The 19,520-nt window shown below is 38.8% G+C and overlaps 1 protein-coding gene and 1 long non-coding RNA gene across 3 annotated transcripts in view; one reads left to right on the top strand and one right to left on the bottom strand.

The window, feature by feature from the left end:
- The window catches only part of PDE11A (phosphodiesterase 11A), a 109,516-nt gene that overhangs the window by 23,710 nt on the left and 66,286 nt on the right, over positions 1-19,520 (bottom strand). For both annotated transcript variants that reach the window (XM_071434844.1, XM_071434845.1), the window contains exons 11-16: positions 13,896-14,042; positions 13,685-13,792; positions 8,865-8,974; positions 6,207-6,297; positions 4,227-4,327; positions 433-510 (exon numbers count right to left, since the gene is read on the bottom strand). In XM_071434844.1, coding sequence (XP_071290945.1) covers positions 433-510; positions 4,227-4,327; positions 6,207-6,297; positions 8,865-8,974; positions 13,685-13,792; positions 13,896-14,042 — 635 coding nt within the window. The remainder of the gene's footprint in view (positions 1-432; positions 511-4,226; positions 4,328-6,206; positions 6,298-8,864; positions 8,975-13,684; positions 13,793-13,895; positions 14,043-19,520) is intronic.
- Positions 1-19,520, top strand: part of LOC139593651 (uncharacterized) — a 103,571-nt gene that overhangs the window by 28,007 nt on the left and 56,044 nt on the right. The window lies entirely within an intron of this gene.

Raw genomic sequence — 19,520 nt, 5'->3', positions numbered from 1 at the left:
TACTCTGTATAAGAAAATTCCCAGGTACACACTGGAAGAGCAGAGAAGTGCATGGCTAGTGAAAAAAGACAGATGAGAGGAAGAGGGATCAGGGAAACAGACAGGAAAGATCTTTGTGTAGAGAGGCAGAATATTGATACTTTCTGGAAAAAGAGCAGAAGGGCTGAACAGGAACTGGTGAGGCTGGGAGAAAGGGAAGAAAACAGGACTGAGTGTGTAGGAGATATGGAGAAGGTGAAGTCATGTTGATTAATCCCAGCTGTTGGCTAATGTTGAAAAAATCATACCATGTATTTCATAGCATGGATTGTATTTTTAAAGCAAGATGCTTTCTCTTTTATTCTAAGCCTCCAGTCCACAATACATGAAATTCCTTTAACAAATATGGCTACACTTCGAAATAACCAGAAAGCAAGAAAAAACGGTGCTTACCGAAATACTTCTCGGTGGCTTTTTATATTCCAATCATAACCACCTTTACTGACAAGCTCAAAAAACTCGGTCCTTCTCCTGCAAAAAACCAGATTGTCAGAGAAGGAAATAAGACACTTCCAGGGCAGCACTGCAGCAGAAACACAGCTCTCTGTGTGATACGGAATCACTGCACCTCATGTATTATTGTTAAGGCCGTTACACTGACAGTCCATTTAAGCGAAACATACTAATTTCCGAACACGTTCTATAAATGTCTGTTATCAATGTCACAGTTGCCTAGTAAAAGCAATATTGGATTTATGGTCTCCACAAATAAGGAAATGAATGGCTCTGAAATGTTCAGTCTTCCATGGAAGCATGAAATGTTCACCTACAGCAGTGGACAGACAGACAATAGAAACACGCCAGAAATACACACATGCTTCTGTTTTCTTGTCCTTGCAAAATGGTTTTTACTTCTATATCCTGAAGGGTTTTTCAGAGCTGTGCAATTCCTGTTATTTCCAGCACACAGAAAGAAACAGAGACACACAGGAGCTGCTGCTGTCTTGAGTTCATAGTTCTTATAGACTGGAAACTAGGTCTCCCTGCTTAGTCCTTACGGTTTGTCTTCTCACACCTTCTTCATGTCCTCAAACAGGGACAAAACGTGAGATGGACAGAAAATACTAATGCTTGATTGTTGCCTTTAAGCATCACAATTCTGATTCATCATAGTCTGTAATCTTTTATGGCACTGAGACTCCAACCAGCTCTTACTGCTTGCAATGTTACTACAGAATTTAATAGATCCTGCCCAAGATGTAACAGAAGCTCAGGTACAAAAACTTGGAGCAACTTGCCCCCAGTGACACAACATATGAGTATCAAAGCTGGAAAGCAAATAAATACGTACATCCTGAGTGACAGTGCAGTGCCCCATCTCATATGAGACTGTGCTCTTTTTCAAGAGGAAATGTAGTTAGATTCCTCAACAGGAGAGAGTTTGCAGTCTTGTATTTTCTACGTTTACTTCAAATAGACTGAAACTTTGGACAGTGATTATTGACAGTGCAGTCTCATGGGAGCCAGTACATATTTGCATACAAGGAGATGCACACTTCCAGAAACTCTGTGTTCCAGAACATTGTGTGGGGCAGGTTGCATTATTCTGGTCCCTGACTATCATGGTTATATATATGACCAGTCACTCCCACTACAGGGCCTTTCTATAATGGATTTCATTCAGCAGCTAGAAGAGGGCTATAAATGACTGCATGATGATATCTAATCTCTTATACTTTGGGAAATAAAAGATTTCATTTTGAAGTATTGGATATTCTGAGAAATTAATTTGTTCCTGAACAAAAACCAGGCAAGAATGTTTTAAACTGAAAGCACAGGAAGGTGACACCCCAAAAACCTAAAATATTTATATTTAAAATGTAGAGATTCATAAACAGTAACTGAAAATGTGAGTCTCAAGGCCTTATGTTAGGCTAAAAGCTTTAAGGATTTTCTTTGAAATCCATTTAAATGGATACAGAAGTAGTAGTCCAGCTCCACAGAGAAGTTTCAGTGTAGGAAGGACTGAACCAGAGGAAAGCAGCCATGTATGATGAAACAATTTAGCATTTCCGACTTTTTTTTTGATATCCAAAATGATGAGGTTTTCTATTAATAAGCAAATATAATATGGTAGAATTTCAGAAACAAACTGAATTATTATAATTTTCCAGGGTCTTTGAGTAACATTGACTCTGGCTGCATTTTGCCTTGAAGGGAGGTTGTTTTCCTATGTATAACAAATTCATTTGCTCTACAGTCCACTGGCTCAAGACATCATTTGGATGAATTTCCATAAACTTCATTTTGGCTCCATGCTTTTACTTTCTGTATTATCTACAAGTGTCTTTATCTAGAATTATAAACTAAAATCAAATATATTTCCCATCTGATCTTTCAGTGAGAGTCATCTTTTTGTTTGTTTGTATAAAAGTAATGCCTTGAGAAAGTCATAAAGTCTTGCTCTGCAACAGTTTTGTTGCTGTTTTAATACCTGGAGCTTGTGATCATTAGATTCAGTCATTTTAAGAATACTGATATGAGAATTCCCCTTTCTACAAAAATCTTGAAGATGTAGCAAACTGAAAAAACCAATCAGGTATTTGTGTAGAAACACCTGTTCACATAGGGTGGCTTTAAGAAATGTAAAGCACCAATGTTTCTAGAGAGTGATTTTCAGGCACTTCTGGAAATAAACTAGCATAGCTACCACCTCATTAATGAATCGTAGTAACACAAGAGGAAAAAATAATTTATCTGCAGACTTTTGAGTAAAGAGGCCTCATTTGCTAAAAGTCTTCTGATTTATGCAGCACGAAAAATCAATTATGCAAGTAAGAAAAAATAATCTCGAAATTCATTATGTCCCGTCATTTCTCTGTACTAGAACTAGACAAACAAATTGACCACATAGTTTTTCAGCTTAAGGCAGGCAGGGAAGAGAGCTCCATCACATCTGGGTCTGAACGGAGTCTATCCCAAGGCATGGCTGTGAACCCCCTCTGGCTCCTCCAGGGTCTCCAGGATCTTGGCGAGGGGGAGCACATGGAGCTGTGCTAGGGCAGCTGTCGTCTCAGTCCCTGTCACTCATCTCCTTCTTGAGAGCACAATTTCTACAGCATTTATTTATGATGAGACAAGAGGACCTATGGTCCTTGTATCTCACAGAATGGAAGAGCTTCAAGGTCATCAAGTCCAACCATCAACCCAGCACCACCATCATCACCCCTAAACCATATTCCCCCTAAGCACCATATCAAGACCACTCTTCAATACTTCCAAAGGTGGTGACTCCACCATCTCCCTGGACAACTTATTCCAATGTCTAACCACTCTTTCAGTGAATTTTTTTTCCTCTAATATCTAAGCTAAACTTCCCCTGGTACAACTCTAATCCTTTCACTTGAGACGTAGCAGAAAGACAGACAGAATAGAATGCTAATGGACGCCAGACAAAAATTTCTAAGGATGACTTATTGTCATGACTGGGAAGGCAGTGCACTGAAACTGCACATCTGTCAGCACTGCTAATGCCAGATGTCAGAAGTGCACTGTGATGGTGACACCATTACTCCTCTGACTACGTGCATCCTCCCACACATCCTCAGTGGGATGAGCTTGGTAATAATCAACAGTATTTGAAATACAGGACCAACTTGAAATCTATTTTGAGATTTAATTTGCAAACAAGGAAATGGAAGAAAACTGAGTGAGAGAGATCCTGGTGTACTTCTCCACAGTTAAGCTTTTTAAGACCTATTCTCATCACGTGATGTGAATTGGCATAATTCGTCTTCAAAGCAGCAAAGTGTCTCCTTTATTACCTCTGTAACTGGGTCTGTAACTAAATACAATATTTCTTAGCACAAATGTTTAGAGATGCTGAAATGGTGGAAAAGTATTCTCAAATGTCATTGATTTTCTATGTGCCTGAAGAAATGATCACAGAAGGGACAGAAAAATTATGGAACTGAGCTGCAACTGGTTCCTGGGATTCCTTTGAAGTACAAACCTAAGATTTCACTTGCTTTTGGTTGATACAGACATGTTACACATTTAAGCAAAACTTATTTGGACACTTGAGATATATCTATTAGTCTAGAAGATACTAAGTATTAGACTAAATCTCTTCAACCATAGCTGAACACTAATTTCTCATATTATATATCCTTATTGGTATTTAATAGGTCATTAGAGTAAGTTCTCTGAATTTTCATTCATCAAATACCAGAAATGCCAATACTTACTCAAAATACAGAGTGAGGTCTGTTGCCAATATTGATTGCTTTAGAAGCTGCATAAGGTCACTGTAGTCCTTAGAGGACAAGTTAGCAAAGATGTTGTGACCCTATAATGAAAGAGATAAAAGAGGTAAAGGGCTAACAATCAATATAGTTTTTTAAAAAAGTTTTCTAACTTGTTAATCTACTGTTGCTCTGTAACACAAGCCTTTTCTGATTCATGGCAAAACTATGATGAAATAATAATGCTAATACTGCTAAGATTACATTGAGGCAGAAGAGTTGATGATTGTTATCAAGCACCTGATATGTTTTTCTAAACTCTGCTGAAATGATAGCCTGTCAAGTAAAGATTTACTCTCTGCTCTGACCCTGCACAGACTCAGTTTATGAGGAAAAACTATGGATACCTCTCAATCTCTCATCTTATTAAATGTTTTGGGGAGCTGTGTATTGGAGCTTTTGAGTAGTGATCCTAATAGATTTATCTGTGCTGCTGCTTGCATGCACACAAACTGCTGTTGGAGCAGTCAAGGACACTAAATCAGTTTTTCATTCAAAGCAGGCTTTTTGCTCACTCTGCCCATTACTGTTTTGTCCTACAGTGTATACAACCATTGCCTATGTGGACTGAAGAACCACAATTTTATATGCAATTTAAACACCCTTTGTGGGCCCAACTGGCTGCTTTTTAAGGGATTGTGGATTAAGAATTTGAAAGATGCTCTATGGCCAAAATGAAAGGAAATGAATTATTTGGTATTGCTATTTGAGAGGGGGAAGGTTCTTTTGTAACTGGATTTCTGAAAACAAAAGGGACAGAGGTCCTATGATTCCTCTGTAAAATTCTCGAGAAAATAAGATGAAAGAAACAAAATTAATGAAAAACTCTAAATGTAAGCTTAAGAAATTATCTTTGTGACAATAGTCACATATATCAGTATACATAAATGTATTACAGGTCTTTTTCTCCTAATCATCTACATAAATATTGAAGTTCTTCTAACCAGAGTCTTATTTTGGTGATATTTAGTCCTGTAGTGCCCACATTCAGTATGCACTGCCATCTACTGCTTAGGAAGTTTAAAATGCCCTTAAAACCAAGAATTTTCCAGCAACAGGGTTACTATAATCATGATGATATGAGGACATATATGAGATAAGGTCTGGGGAGGTGCAATTCCGTGACAAATCTCCCTGGCAGTGTACACAGAGGTAAAGCCAACACCCTGTTCCCATTTGTCTGTGATCATGAGACATTCCAGATCTCTTCAGAAGTTACTGCAGATCAGGCTGTGGTTTGCAATTGTGCTGCATGAACAGCAGTTTTGGGTTTCTATTTACTAAATGCATTTTGTAACAACCAATCTCTGTAAATTAAGAAAATGCATCTGTTCTTTTGAAAGGACTCCATGTCCATTCTTCCAATTTTCTCAGTTATTAAATACATGGTGTAGTATGTGCTGTATAGTGTTATATGCAAGATATTCTAGGCAAGAGCTCTGTCTTCACAGCTATCTTCAAAGCAATTAGTACACTTTGGGACAGCATGATATTACTGATTTTAATTTTTTAAAATAGTGTATTAAATTATGAAAAAATACAGAAAGGCTGCCAAAGAAATTTAATTGGTGCAGTAAAGGATGGCTCTGATACTCTGAGTATGACACCTGTGGAGAAAGGTAAGGCCCTGTTTCAGCTACCTCTAAACCACTGAACAGGATATATGTAAGAAGAGTGAGAAAAGCTGACAATATGATTAGGATATATTCTCCTTGCCCCTTGCTGATTGAGACAGATATAATCTGTGGGCTCTGTGATCAGCATTTGCAGTTGTTTAATTTTGTGCTAGTTGTGACCTTTGTGGTAACCAATAAATAATTGCTCAAGGAGAGGGCATTAAAAAGGTACTGTACATGGTATTTCCTTTCTCCAGCTGAAACTGCCCAACAGCTTACAGTGAGATTAATAGTAATGCTTTTGTACCTCACTTTGGAGAATCATGACAGCATGATTGAAATGGTGGTGCTCCAAGGTAGCAGAGGTGCCGTAGAGCTGAGCTAAGGCTGATCCACTCCTGAAACAGAACATGGGAAGTCAACAAATCCTGCTCGTCTGCTTACAAAGCAGGTTTCAGAGACAATGTAGTGACAAAAGCACATAGCCACATTCTCCACCTCCACTTCAGCAACCTCACTTAAGACAGCTGATGAGATCAAAATACTAATTTAAATCCAGATACAAAACATTTATGTTCCAGTCTTTGTGAAATATTGCCAGCTGAATAAAGATTTTTCTGGAACTACAAGAAATTTTGCAATGCAGCTTTCAAAGTTCCTCAGCAACAGCACAGATATAGAACTGTGCAGTAAAGACACAAGGTAATGTCCTTGAGCTGGGATCAGCTCTTTCCCTGCTACCTTTTATTTTTAATTCTTAATAGATACAAACATAAGGGGTTACAATGGCCAACTACAAACTCAGAAATTAAAACCCCAAAACACAACAACAAAGAACCTAACTGCGAATACTAAGGTAAACAAAAAAACCACAAGTGAGAGCAGTGAATATTAAAGTAAAGCTTAGCATATCTCTAGAATGTATTTTCTCATCACATTTATTGTCTAAACCAAGATCAGATTCAAAATGAACAGAGCAGGTCAGTTTTCTATGTAAAGGACAAAAATATATGGAATAATATTATAAAATTGCAAATTGCTGGGAAGTGCAGAGAATGGAACTGGACTGTCAGAATGGTCACTGTTCACCAAGTACCAAAGTAGTTCAGGAAAAGTACTTCACTTCTGGGACCCAGCCTAAAGTGACAAGATGGGTTTTCTTTCCAAAGAAATGAGAATAAGAGATTATGCTAGACACAGAAGGAGTCTCCTAGGAGCATATACCATAAAACTGCACCATACTGATACTTAATTATCAGATGCAGCTATATGAGAGAAAAGGATGTCCAGGAAACATCATCCCTAGAGAATGCAGAGAATGTGATCTTGACATATATAACAGAGCCATTTGAGACAACTGTGATATTGCCGCTATCATATACCTCTTGAACCTTCATCATACAGAACAGCAGTATTGGACACTGAAGATAAAATAGGAAAATGTGATGCTTAAATTTATGTCAGGTTAGAGGAATAAATCATAGTTAGCATTATGAAAACTCCAGCTTCTGTTTTCAGGGATGTTTTATACATGTGTGGTAATGTTTGTCTTTCATTAAATGTCTTCAGCAGTTTCTTTATGGAGTCATAAAATGGTAGCCTCCTCTCTGTACTCTGTTGTCAAACAACAAGTATGAGTGATAGCAGTCTAATGCTGAACCCTGTACCTTTAACTCAGCCATTCCTCGGCACAAAAGATACTCTTGTATAATGGTGCAGCAGAGAAGTGGTTAATTTAATCAGGGCCTAAAATGGCCAGGATGTAAATCTTAGGTCTCGTTTTTGTAAATTGGGAACATAAACATCAATCAGCTGAGCTTCCTTCCCATTTGTCTCGTCTATTTTGATTCTCTTCAAGACTCAGCTGCAAAAAGGCATCTAGCAGTGCTTGGTAACCTTTGCACCATGAGCTCTGTCTTTTGAGCACTGCAATTGATTTTCCCTGCTATGGTGATTGAAGATCCAGACAGTGTCATTGTTTCATTGAGATTGTATGGCAACACCAATACCTCAGGAAATGGCAGCTTAGTGAACATCAGAAACATCAGTTTGAGTGATGGTCACTGAGGCACCTTGCCCCCAGAAATGCAGCAGCCCCTGCATACACACATTGCAGCAGAGTACTTCTGCAAAAGTAGGACATAATAGGCTAATACAGCATCACTCTGCCTTTCAAATATCTCTGGACAACCATCTGAACACTCCCCAATCATACTGGAGGATTAGCAGTAAGGCAGAACAAAAAAGCTACAAATGCTCACTGGGATCTGCAGGACAGGAATGCCTTGGGGTCTCGTATTCTGACTGTAGAGGAACTGGGGAGTGAACAAAAAAACAACATGGGATTTGAAGGAATCTCTGTGTCTGGCAGCTTGGCCAGGATGTTGCTGGGGACATTTTTTATTGTCCCTCCTATTCTCAGGGAAGGCAGATTTTGGAATGAATTTGACCCTAGTCTAAGAAGTTCTCCTACCTACAGAGTAAGAAGTACCACTCTTAAACCTTCTGCAAACCTACTTCTCCTTCACTGTGCCTGAGGGCAGCAGCCTGGTTTCTGTGAAAACATTAGTTCAGTTTCACTTATTTTCTTTTCTCTGCAATAGCAGAACAAGGTTTTTCTTAATGCCATGCGCCCCAGTCAGCAAGAACAACCCAGACAGACAATTTAGGTGCTTCTTGGGTTGAAAACCAGAATCAATAATAGCTGAGCCTGAAAACATCAAGTTTTGGCACCACATTTCAATATGTGGTGTCAGTTCAACAGCCAGCTACAAAGGACAAGCCAGCAATTACTTAAAGGAACAGAGAATGATAAAGATGGATAGTCCCTCACTGCACACAGGAATAAGAGTACTTGGCCTTGGCCTAGAAGGCTTGAAATTAATGCTTCATTCTTTATCCTGGTCACCTTTTGCTCTCCTGTGGAAGAAAACCAAATTAAAATAGTAAGAATTAGAAAGCTTACTTGGCTTGGAAGGCATTGTTGGTTCCCCTGTGGTCAAGGTCGTGACACAAGCATCCCACAATCAAAGCTAAAATTTCAATTTCAGTTAGAATCTCCTGAAATCCTGCGGTCTGAGAGCAGAAAAAAAAAAATAGCAGCTGTAACTATCAGTAGCAAAAGGGATAAGTAATGTTAGTCCATCCAGGAACAGTCAACTTCGTTTTGATACCATGAACGTTTCAGTAAGGAGAAGATAAATGCTTTATTGTCATATTCTATTCCCTGCTGTATGTCAGATGGTTAGCAGAATAGATAATGTCCTTGGAGTGATCTGTTATTATCTCTTTGTTGCATTTCCAGCATGCCATTTCTCTGCTAGCCAGGAGGCACTAAAGGCAAAAAGAGCTGAAAACAAATACCAGTAACTGCAAACTGAGACAGGAACTGGATTTTTTAATCAGAGAAATAAAAACCCCAAAACTAAACTGATAAAATTTTGAAATTCAAAGAAGTACTTAGAAAGATTTCTTCAATCCTGAGATGACCATCTTAGTCAATCCCTACTGTCAGAGATAGCGGACATGTTAAGCTGGTTCTTTAAAAGAACCCAGATAAAATATACTCTGTGGAACTGTTATGAACTATTGGATTTCTTTTCAATCTGGCACTTTGAAATGAAGAGGCACGATTTAAAGATGGAATGTCTCAAATTTCTGCTGCAGATACCCACTTGAATTTGGGAGAGGCATTTGAAAATGGATGCAATGAAATTCCCTACAAGCATCTCAGACATGACTGTGTGAATGGGGGAGTTAATCCTAGAAACATTTTTTTATCACTATGCTTCTCCTCTTGGATACTTGTCATAGCAGTCTTCCTGCCTGAACAGGCTCATGGCAGAGAAAAAAACCCTTACTGCTATTGCTAATCTCAAGCATCGTGAACAGATCCTGTCTGGAGGAGGTTCTAAAGCCTCTGTGGGGCACCACTGGTGCTGTGCCTCTCACCCATGGTAGAAAAAACCTGGTTCTTCAGAAGCAGAAGGGCATAATACCTGCAAAAATGACTGGGTGAGCTGGAAAATTGTAACACTTGTCTTTTCACAGTGTCAGTCTCCAGTGACACTCCTCAATTAGCCACATGATCTAGTTAGCATGAAAGGAAATTATATACAAGAGATACAAAATATATTTGTATTGGAGGAGCAAACCAAGGCTGAACACCAACACCACCTAAGAATTCCCAAATATCACTGATTTTCAAAGGGGCATAATTTCACCCACTGGCAAGAAGAGAGTTTAAGTGATACAGGGGGACTTGTTGCCCTTCCTTGGTAGGAACTTGCACTCAGAAACACCAGTAAATTGCTGCAATACTCTGTGAAAGCTCTGCTAGTCACCCCAAAGACCACAAATTCTACTTAGAGAAATGCACATTCAAATCTAAGTATCCTCTGTGTAGACAGTCTGAAATGTGGCCACAGTTACTACATAAACAGTACAGGGAGCCAAGCTCCCCCAGGTGCTCAGGAATGCACTTCAGTGGGAATTGATGAAGTGCAAGACTTGCTACAAAAACTTTATAATTCCTTAAAATTTACACATCAGAAAAGATGATCAAGCATGAAGAAAAAAAAGATTAATTAATTTTGTGTAGAATCCACCAGTGTACAGAATAACTTGGATATTAGGAAAGAGGTTCACCTGATTTCTAGTGGCATTGCTTTTGTTTTTGTTTTGGTAACATCTACCCAAGCAGAAAAAAATCCTCTAAAAATAGCATTTTCTCTTTTTATTTTTTTTAAACACAGCTCTTCTATAACAAATAGTAATAAAGATCTAGTTATAAAAAGGGATTAAAAATAGTTTGTAACTGACAACACACCATGTATCAAGTTTCAGTCTAGAGAAAATATTCATGGCTAAGTTAAAATAACTTAAAAGGGATGTTTTATAATATGAAATTGATGTTGTAATAAATATTCTTTTGTGTAATCCAAACTTTGATTAAATTCAAGGATTCAACCTGTATTGCAAATGCAGGGAAACCAATTAAGGAATTTATTAACAGTAGCAATATCTCAAAAATAAATGCCACATTTTATTTAATGAAAAGTCTTGTCACTGAATATATGAAAGAAATACAGCATCTGTCACATAGTAAAAAAATATTTCATTTAAAACAATACTACAGTAAGGAGATATCTTCTTTGAACATAATGCAGGTAAATAGAGGATTACATTTCCCAATTTCAGAATTTACAAGAGGAAAAACAAAAACATGGCTATAGACGATGGTGCAGTAAAATTTATTTTCAGCAGAAAAGGAATGACCCATAACTCATGAGTGGCAGAGTCTCCAGTGAGTTATGGAGGTCATTCTTTCATGTGAGGAAATGAATTGCATTCATTATACCTTGCCCCACATCTATATGTTTTGTTATTAGCACACCAGATGGGATTTTAATTTGGTATTGCTTACTTGTTCATTTTTGCCCTTTGAAATAAGTATCAATGTGAACTGTGTTGGCAAAGGCATTGATAATCAAGCCTGGGCTTGATCCTGCACTTTACTCTCAGGTACTCCCTTAACTTGCAGGAGCAGCCTTGCTGCAGTGCTGTCTTCAGAATTCTTGGGCATGTGAAATACAGAACTATAGCTTGTAGAACTGGGCTTATGATCGTTCAGGAGAGAGAATACATACTTAGACATTCAGGAACATGCTTTAGATATGCAAAAGGCTGAATTTACCAGGAGTGAAACAATGGTCTGCTCTTTGTTGAATTTCTCTTGTTTGGCTTGTTCAACACAGCTGAATTTTCCTTGTGTATTCAGTGGGAGTAGGTTGGGGCCCTTAGAGGCTACTGCACTATAGGTTAGACATGACTATACTATGGTAAATCCTACCTGAAAATGCCCTAAAATAGAATTACTGGTTTCTATTTGTGGGGCAGTCTACATTGCTCACTATCACGGAGAAATCAGAAATAAACTGCAATAACTGCACAAAGCAGTGCCTTCTTGAGCGGCAGAGAAGGACTCTGAGAAGCCCTTCAAGGGGTTTGTCTAAGAATTTCCCCCCTTTTACCAGTGAAAAAAGAAGGCACATGCTAACTTGGATGGTATCCCCACGACAAATGCAGTAGGAGCAAGCCTTGGATTATTCCTAATATCAAGTTTCTCTTTTGTGTGTTTTTTTGCACAAATGAATGTTCCTGTGTCTGGAAGGGAGAGCAGACCAAACAGATCATGCACTGAACTTACCCTGTTCCCAGCCAGAGCCAGAGCAAAGCGGGGTGGGATGTGTGGAGACACCAGTGCTGTGACCACTCACATCCAGCCCTTCACATGGAATTGCTCATTCTGTTTATTACCAAGAGTGTGGGCAAGGAAACAAACTTGGCTTAAAACGCTGGATCACATCTCACACAGTTGCACCCCTGTGCTGACTGCTAAAAGGGCTCTGAAATTACGCCGTGAGAGGCACGGTCAGAGCATCTGTCGGTGGATGCCGGGCAGGCGGCTGGTGGCTGCTGGAGCAGCAGGGCCCCTCTCCCTGTCTGCTGGCCCCAGGAGGGGCACTTTAGCCGGGATGGAAGTGCCCGGTCCCACCGGCAGAGCAGCGTGCTGCAAACCTGGCCTCGGAGCTCCACCTAGGGGTGCCACCGCCGGGGCTGGGGGCTCCCCGCCCGGCAGCCTCCGGCAGAAATCACTGTAATTCACACCCAGCGGCGCTGCCCGCCTTTGCCTGTGCTCATCAGAGTAAAATGCTTTTCCTTTGTCTAAAACTGGGAAAAAATGCATGTCAAATTTGTAAAACCATAAAAACTACCTACACCCAGGCCTTACCACCGAATTTCCTTAGAGAGCATCAGCAAGCGCCTGCTGAAACAATGTTCCTTCTGCGTAGCTGAGCAGCCTCATGCCCAGAGGAAGAGGTTCTCTCGTTGGATGTCTTCCTTTCCTTTGTCTCATGATGCATGGTATAGCTTCACTATGCCTCCATCAACACTCACAGAAACACACCGACCCTGCTGGGACTGCCCAAGCACTAGAATGACATCTTCACCTGCTAGGGGAAGTCAGAGTCTCTTTTTCTTGCCCAACACGCAAAGTTCTGGCATACAGGACCCGTGAGTTTTTTGTTGGTACATTTACAAGAATGAGCTAGTCAAACATGGGTTATTTCCTGCACTGAAGTTGCTGTGGGGTAGGGAGAGAGAGCAGTATGCTTGTTCTAGTGGTACTTTCAGCAGAATTTACTTTAAATTTCAGTAGAACTTACTTGTATGCTAAAGGAGCTAAAGGTACTGCTGGAGATACATGCTAATAAAATCCCTAAGTGCTAACAATGTCCAGTGGAGACTCAAGATTCACTTAGATCACTATGCTGGAAGATAATTTTCAAATGTTTTGAGGCAATATCTTCTAAAACTATTTAGATTAAGCTGGATAAGGAGATAATAAATATCAACATAATAAATACTTTGGGATTCTAATCCTTGGTTTTGTACTTCTCAATTAGGAGTTTGAAATAAATGTCAAATCAAAGAGTTCCAAAAGAAAAACATTTCTTGAGATCAAGATCTGTAATAACAAGAGCACTCCAAGACTGCCATCTGTTTTCAATCACTTTAATGTGCCTATGATATCACTGTCACTAAAACACTATAAGGTTTTGGCAAATATGTGCTGCCTTAAGTTGAATAAATTCTGTCTGCTTTGCTATTGGAAATGAGTAGCATAATAACTAGAAAAGAAATGGAATGCTGGAAAATGTTTAGACAGGTTAGGCAGTGTGGCAGTAAAAGCTCTTGGGGGCTGTGTGGCTGGGTACTCACAGTTAACATGGCAAACATCAGCTGGCAGACGTTGAAAGCGTGCCTCCAGTTGTGATACAGGACCATTCGATAGTTCTTCCGCACTGTCAAAAGCCACCTACACAGCGTCTGAAATTCAAAGTGCAATTTGTAGCAGGGCTACTAAATGTGTACAAATGGACAGAGCAGTGCCAAGGCAAAAGCAGCAGATATTTGCAGCGCAGATGGTTACCTCGTAGTCAATTTTAAATTTCTGAACCATTCCAAGTTCCATGAACATCCGCAGGGCTGCAGTAATCATGGCATCCACATCGAGCGAGAAGTCATCAAAATGGATATCGTCAATGCCAAGCTCTGACACCAGAGGGATGTTTGCTGCCTGAAAATGCCAAAGGGAAATTTCTGATTCAAAACTTCCGTCCTTTTTTCCTTTTTTTTCACTCTTACAAGAAACAGACCGTACATCAGTTCTGACCTGCCGATACATTCCCTGCTTGATTCAAATGCTGAGCAGTAAAAGTCTTCATCTGAGAAACACAAACACGTCAAGCTAATAGAGTGTGGAAACAGTGGGAAGGAGAAGAACCTGGTATGAGCAGGAAATATGCTCACCATCCCAACTGGAGCCCTGATACACATTTAGACTGAAAGCTGACCACTTTACAGCCACTGCAGTAACACAATATATTCCAATGCAAATTACAGTGCTGTAATGCAAGAAACATCTGGATAGCCAGAAGCTGGGAGTTTTAATTGCTACCATTTACAAATGCAAAGTAAATATACTGCTCTGCAGAATTTCTTCATCCAAATGCCTTCACAATCATAAGCATACAAGTGCCCTTTGCTTTACACTGTTCACTATGCACACACAGAGCCAGAAGAAGAGGAAAACAAGACATGTCTAGCAGAAGTACACTCCAAAGTAAAATAAAAGAATTTTCAACATGCTGATTTTATAGTCAGTCAATAAAACAACAGCAAAAGCCATACATTTTGCTTTGTCTGTATAACAGGGACTTCTGTTTGTAAGAGCAGAATGAGCCGCTCTTGCACACACAAACACAGGAATGTGTGCTGGCCTGGCTGATGTATTTAGTTGAACACAGAGATGTGCTGTGGCTTGCTCAATGGCAGCACCTGCATGAGCCAGGTTAGGTGTGAAGCAGGAATGCTGGCCCTGAGATTGTGCTGTCCAGACCTTCAGCAATCTTACAAAACTTGTGACTTTTTTATCATTCAGTTATTCTTCAAAGACTTGGGGGATACTGGAGATGCACATTAATATTAAGTCTATGAACACACTCACTGGATAGAAATAAGACTCAATATAATTGGTTTTTGGGGAAGAAACACATTTGTACAGCATACTCTTTAGCTCCTTAGTGAAAAGCTTAAATAGCAAGCTGAAAGAGACACACTTGATTCTTGAAATTGTTTATCAAACAATCTTTGCAAACCTACTGCTGCATTTTCGTTAACTTTGAAGTGGGATCTAATTAGCACTTTCAGAATTTTTGGCCTTTTAAAGAAAAACAGATCTTTTCCTTGCTATTTTTTCTGGAAACCAACACTTTTATTAGCCTGTTGCAATTCAAGGTAGAACACTTGAAGCAGTTGCTCAACTATAATTGTTTTTCCATTTGTCAAACAGTGGAGAAAGAATATACTCCAAATCTATTAGAAATTGAACAACAGGATATTAACAAAGCAAGTAAAAAAAATTTCTTCCCACGTCAGTCTGAAACTTCTAAATATTTATGAGGTTTTACATTCCTAAATTTAACAGGAGTGCCATAATCCAAAATAACTGCTGAATTAATAGCCAGGAGATAACATTTGTATAAAAGAACCATTTGCTTTACAACAGCAATAAAGGAAACAACAGAATTATGAGTGCAGAGCCTAATTTGAATAATGTTAAAAAAATTATATGTTGTGGGGCTGCAGCAGTATTCTGGCTGCACCTGGCATTGACTATCCTCAGCTTCTCAGGCTAGAAATGCAAAAGTCCAGGGTTTAGAGGAGAACATTCATTAAAACTTCATATTTTAAAATTAGAGAGATATATAAAAAATATTAGTAACACTGAATACTAAGACATATCCCTCCCTGAAATTTTGCAGCACTGCAGGAAAAATTTCAGTGGATTTCTTAAAATAAACAACAATAGCAACACTCCCTTTTAGGAAAACAGAAGTGATGAAAGTACCATGACAGCAAAAGGAAGGGGCAGGCAATTAAAATTCAAGTTACAGTGAAATTATTTTTTTTAAGCACCCCAGTGATTTACAATCCCTTAAAAGGCTGTGGGTTTTTGAACATTTAGAAGTTCAATTTCCTCTTCCTTAAAACAATTAAGAACATTTTACTCGGAAATCTTTTCACCCTGTGAATCTTCAATTTCAATGCTCTTTGTATCCTTGAGGAAAATTCATATGACTCTTCTGTGAGCTTATGGCAAGTTAAAGCCAGATGTGCGTCCTCTGGTCACATTTCCATATGTCCAGTAGTAACCCAGAAATTTGTCTCGAAGGGAATCAGGAACACAAGTTTGGCTGAACACATGGAAGGCAACTGGTCTTGCCTAATAAAATACAAACTCAGCAGTTGCCAGACTAGGAAAATATAATCAGTTGTAGGTAGCTTGAAAAAAAGGATGTCATGCCTCCAAAAAAGAGTATAAGGATAAGATCTGTGGTTACTCCATACTCAGGCATGCATGGAATAGGGTGGAATGAATACATAGGGGGAGGAAAAGCACCTTTGTACTCAGTTCAGGTGGGAGACAAGATTCTCCTTTCCTCTTTGCTCTTTGCTACCACCTAAATTCTATCACAGCCTGCTTCTTACTTGTGAACTGGTGAGAGACAAGGGACTGGTTGAGCCTTAGTTTCCATCAGCCATCACAAAAGGCCATATGTCATTAATGACCCTCTTACTGTAAAACACATGGAACATCAAAGTGGCTTTCACCATACAGTCACAATTCTGGCCACTATAGAAGACAGCCCATGGGAACAGAAAAATAACATTTTTGGTTCAGTATTAATAAGCCTTTGGGCTCCTGTGGATGAATAAAGCCTAAGAAGGAAAATGCTTACTAAATTATTTTGCACTAACTCATCTAATAGCATATTCTTCACAATCTTCTGTATCAATATTTGATAATGTGATAAAATTGGATGTAAAGAAACTGGCGAGTTCTTCCCAAAGCATTCTTCCTTTGTAAAATGTGCACAACCATGGACAACCAGTCCAGCTAAAAACAGAAAACACTGACATCCTACTTTGCCATGTCATCTTAAAATTTCTCTACTTTGGTTTTAGTACCTGTGTGGATAAGACATCAGTGCATATTATGCAAGGAAAGTATTTTGAAACATACTGATAAGCATATTAGTATGGCTTTGTTTAAGAAAAAGGTACATTCTGCCATTTGACATACTCAGCTTCCTTCCTATGTGGTACCAGAACTATTCTGTAACAGCAACTTCCGCTTACTGAATGTAGTCCACCATTTGGATAGCCTTATTTACAGTGGCATGTGGAATGATCAGCAAGATTTCCTCATCAGAAAATACTGCCTGACTGATGGAAAGAAGTAAAAAGGAACTTGATTATATTTAACACCTATAAAGATATCTCATGCAATATATATTCCAATGTAGCACAATAACCTGGCAAAATAATGTGGTGTACATCTTAAAATCCCAGGGGCACCGTTAGAGTCCAGAATCCACGTACTATTTGAATAGCAGGTCAGGATCTGACCTCATGCACATTCTGGAGTGAAACTGCAGCTCCAGACAACATGACACACAGAGAAGAAATAAAATTGCCTTTTCAAGTACCTCTTCATCGCAAATTTCTCTCAGAAGATTAGGATCTGAAAAACCTTAAAGGATGATCATCAAAAGCTGAAGAGAAAGTATCAAAGTGAAGAATATTTAAATGTGATGCCTTCATTATCTCTCACATAATCTTCTATGATTCCATGAAGCCATTTTGAAGACATCATTTTCTGATGGCAAAGATTTTTATTTGTGAAAGGTTCTTTTCATATATAAAGGCCTCTAAAATACTTGCTTATATTTATAGCTGCAGGCAGGCACCTTTTAAAATATATCTTTATAGTCAGTTATTAACACCAGTGGACAGATTTTGTACTTCTTCATAGCCATGGAAGACCAAAGCCTGTTATATTCCAGTCTGACACATTTACTCTCTCCAAAAGAGAAAGAATCAAATGTTGCAGCTCCAGCATGTTTAATGCCCAGAGCAAACTGGCTTTTAAAGGCCTCCATCTGTTTCTGGAGACTGTGGATAGCAACTCTTTGCCCTTCACAAAGCTGAGTTAGAACCTCTTTTCAAATGACTAACTGAAGTAGAGGCAGGATAGTGGCATTAAAAGGGAATTTTACAAAATTTACAGTAAAGGGGAATGGGTATGGAAATGACTGATGTGTATTTTCCTCTTGATTTTAACAATTTTTTTAACATGATTATCACAGAAGCATTGCTCTGCCTTCAGTAGTGAAATCACCCAGAAACATGTTTAGTTTGGGAGAGCTTTTGAGACCAACCAGTCCTGTGCCTCTGCCCAAGGAAACCTCATGCTGCCATATAAACACACTTTGGAGCTGTCAGCTCTACCAGACTCCTTCGATGTTCCAGTCTCTGTGAATGTCTTATATCTGAGCAGTTGTTGGATGGAAGGCAGGGTGGAACAGGATTTGTGTATTTTATACCTCCTCAGATTAACCCTACATAAACAGAAGGTTGCAGTTGTGAGATCAAAAGTCCAAACTCTGCCCCAGGTCCCACAGTAGGTGTCTAAGCCCTTTGCTGGAAAAGGTCATTCCTTGATTTAGTCAGTTTTACATCTGTAAACCAAGAATAATGCAGTACATGCATCCAGCTTCAAAATCTGCAGCTGAAGCATGTATGTATATGTAGTGCAACTGCTCCACCTTTGAATGGCAAACTAACAGCTTAACATGTACTTTAGACATGAAATGTAGAACAAAGAAAGTTGCATTTAGACTAGTTTCAAAAAGTTGTGTTTGACCATTTACCAAATACAACTACTGCTTAGTATGATGCTGGTATTTCCTTTAATTAAAAGAGAAACTTCACAGCATTAAGAAAGCTATTTAGTCTGCTTCTATCAGAACAAGAAAAGTAGACATTAAGCAATATATAACTATCAAATATAGAATTTAGGATTTTTTTTTTAATTATCATGCAGTGTGGACTTAGGACAAAAGTATGGTATTTACTTTCTGCTTTGGGGATCAAACTGTATGTGCCTGAGGAAAGGATTTGTCTTATAATTTTCATTTTAAAAGGGCAAAGGAAGGTATGTCATTGTCACAGTGTTAAACGTGCTATTTAAAAAGCTAGCCCCAGAACTATAACTAAAAACAGAAAGCATTTTGAATATTTCTAATCAGTCAATCAATCCTATCTGAACATACTGCTTTCTGAAATTGGGACCCATCAAAAAGAAATAATACATTTCAGAGATAAAAATGACATATAAAATTTTGTTTCAAACTATAATAGGTGCAAAAAACGTTATTTTATGTTACTAAAAATCAATCCTTGATGCTAGGGTTGTTTCCTAGTAGACAGAAACAAAATATATGGCAGTCAATAAAAGGAACAAGAAATTTTGATTTTAAAAGAACAGAGGCATAAAATAAAAAAAATTAATGGTCTAGGCATCTATTATTCTTAAGGCCAAAGTCCATAACCACAGCAGCCCAGGACTGGAGTTTTACAGGGCATGCACATTGGACACAATGATCTCCCAAGGCGCGCTGGGGAGTGTTCACGTCCTTTTGGCTGATGG

Source organism: Agelaius tricolor, unplaced genomic scaffold (assembly GCF_023055355.1).
Source record: "Agelaius tricolor isolate 1412-34295 unplaced genomic scaffold, bAgeTri1.0.p SCAF_10, whole genome shotgun sequence".
Lineage (NCBI taxonomy): Eukaryota > Metazoa > Chordata > Aves > Passeriformes > Icteridae > Agelaius > Agelaius tricolor.
This window is presented reverse-complemented; position numbering and strand designations above follow the sequence as displayed.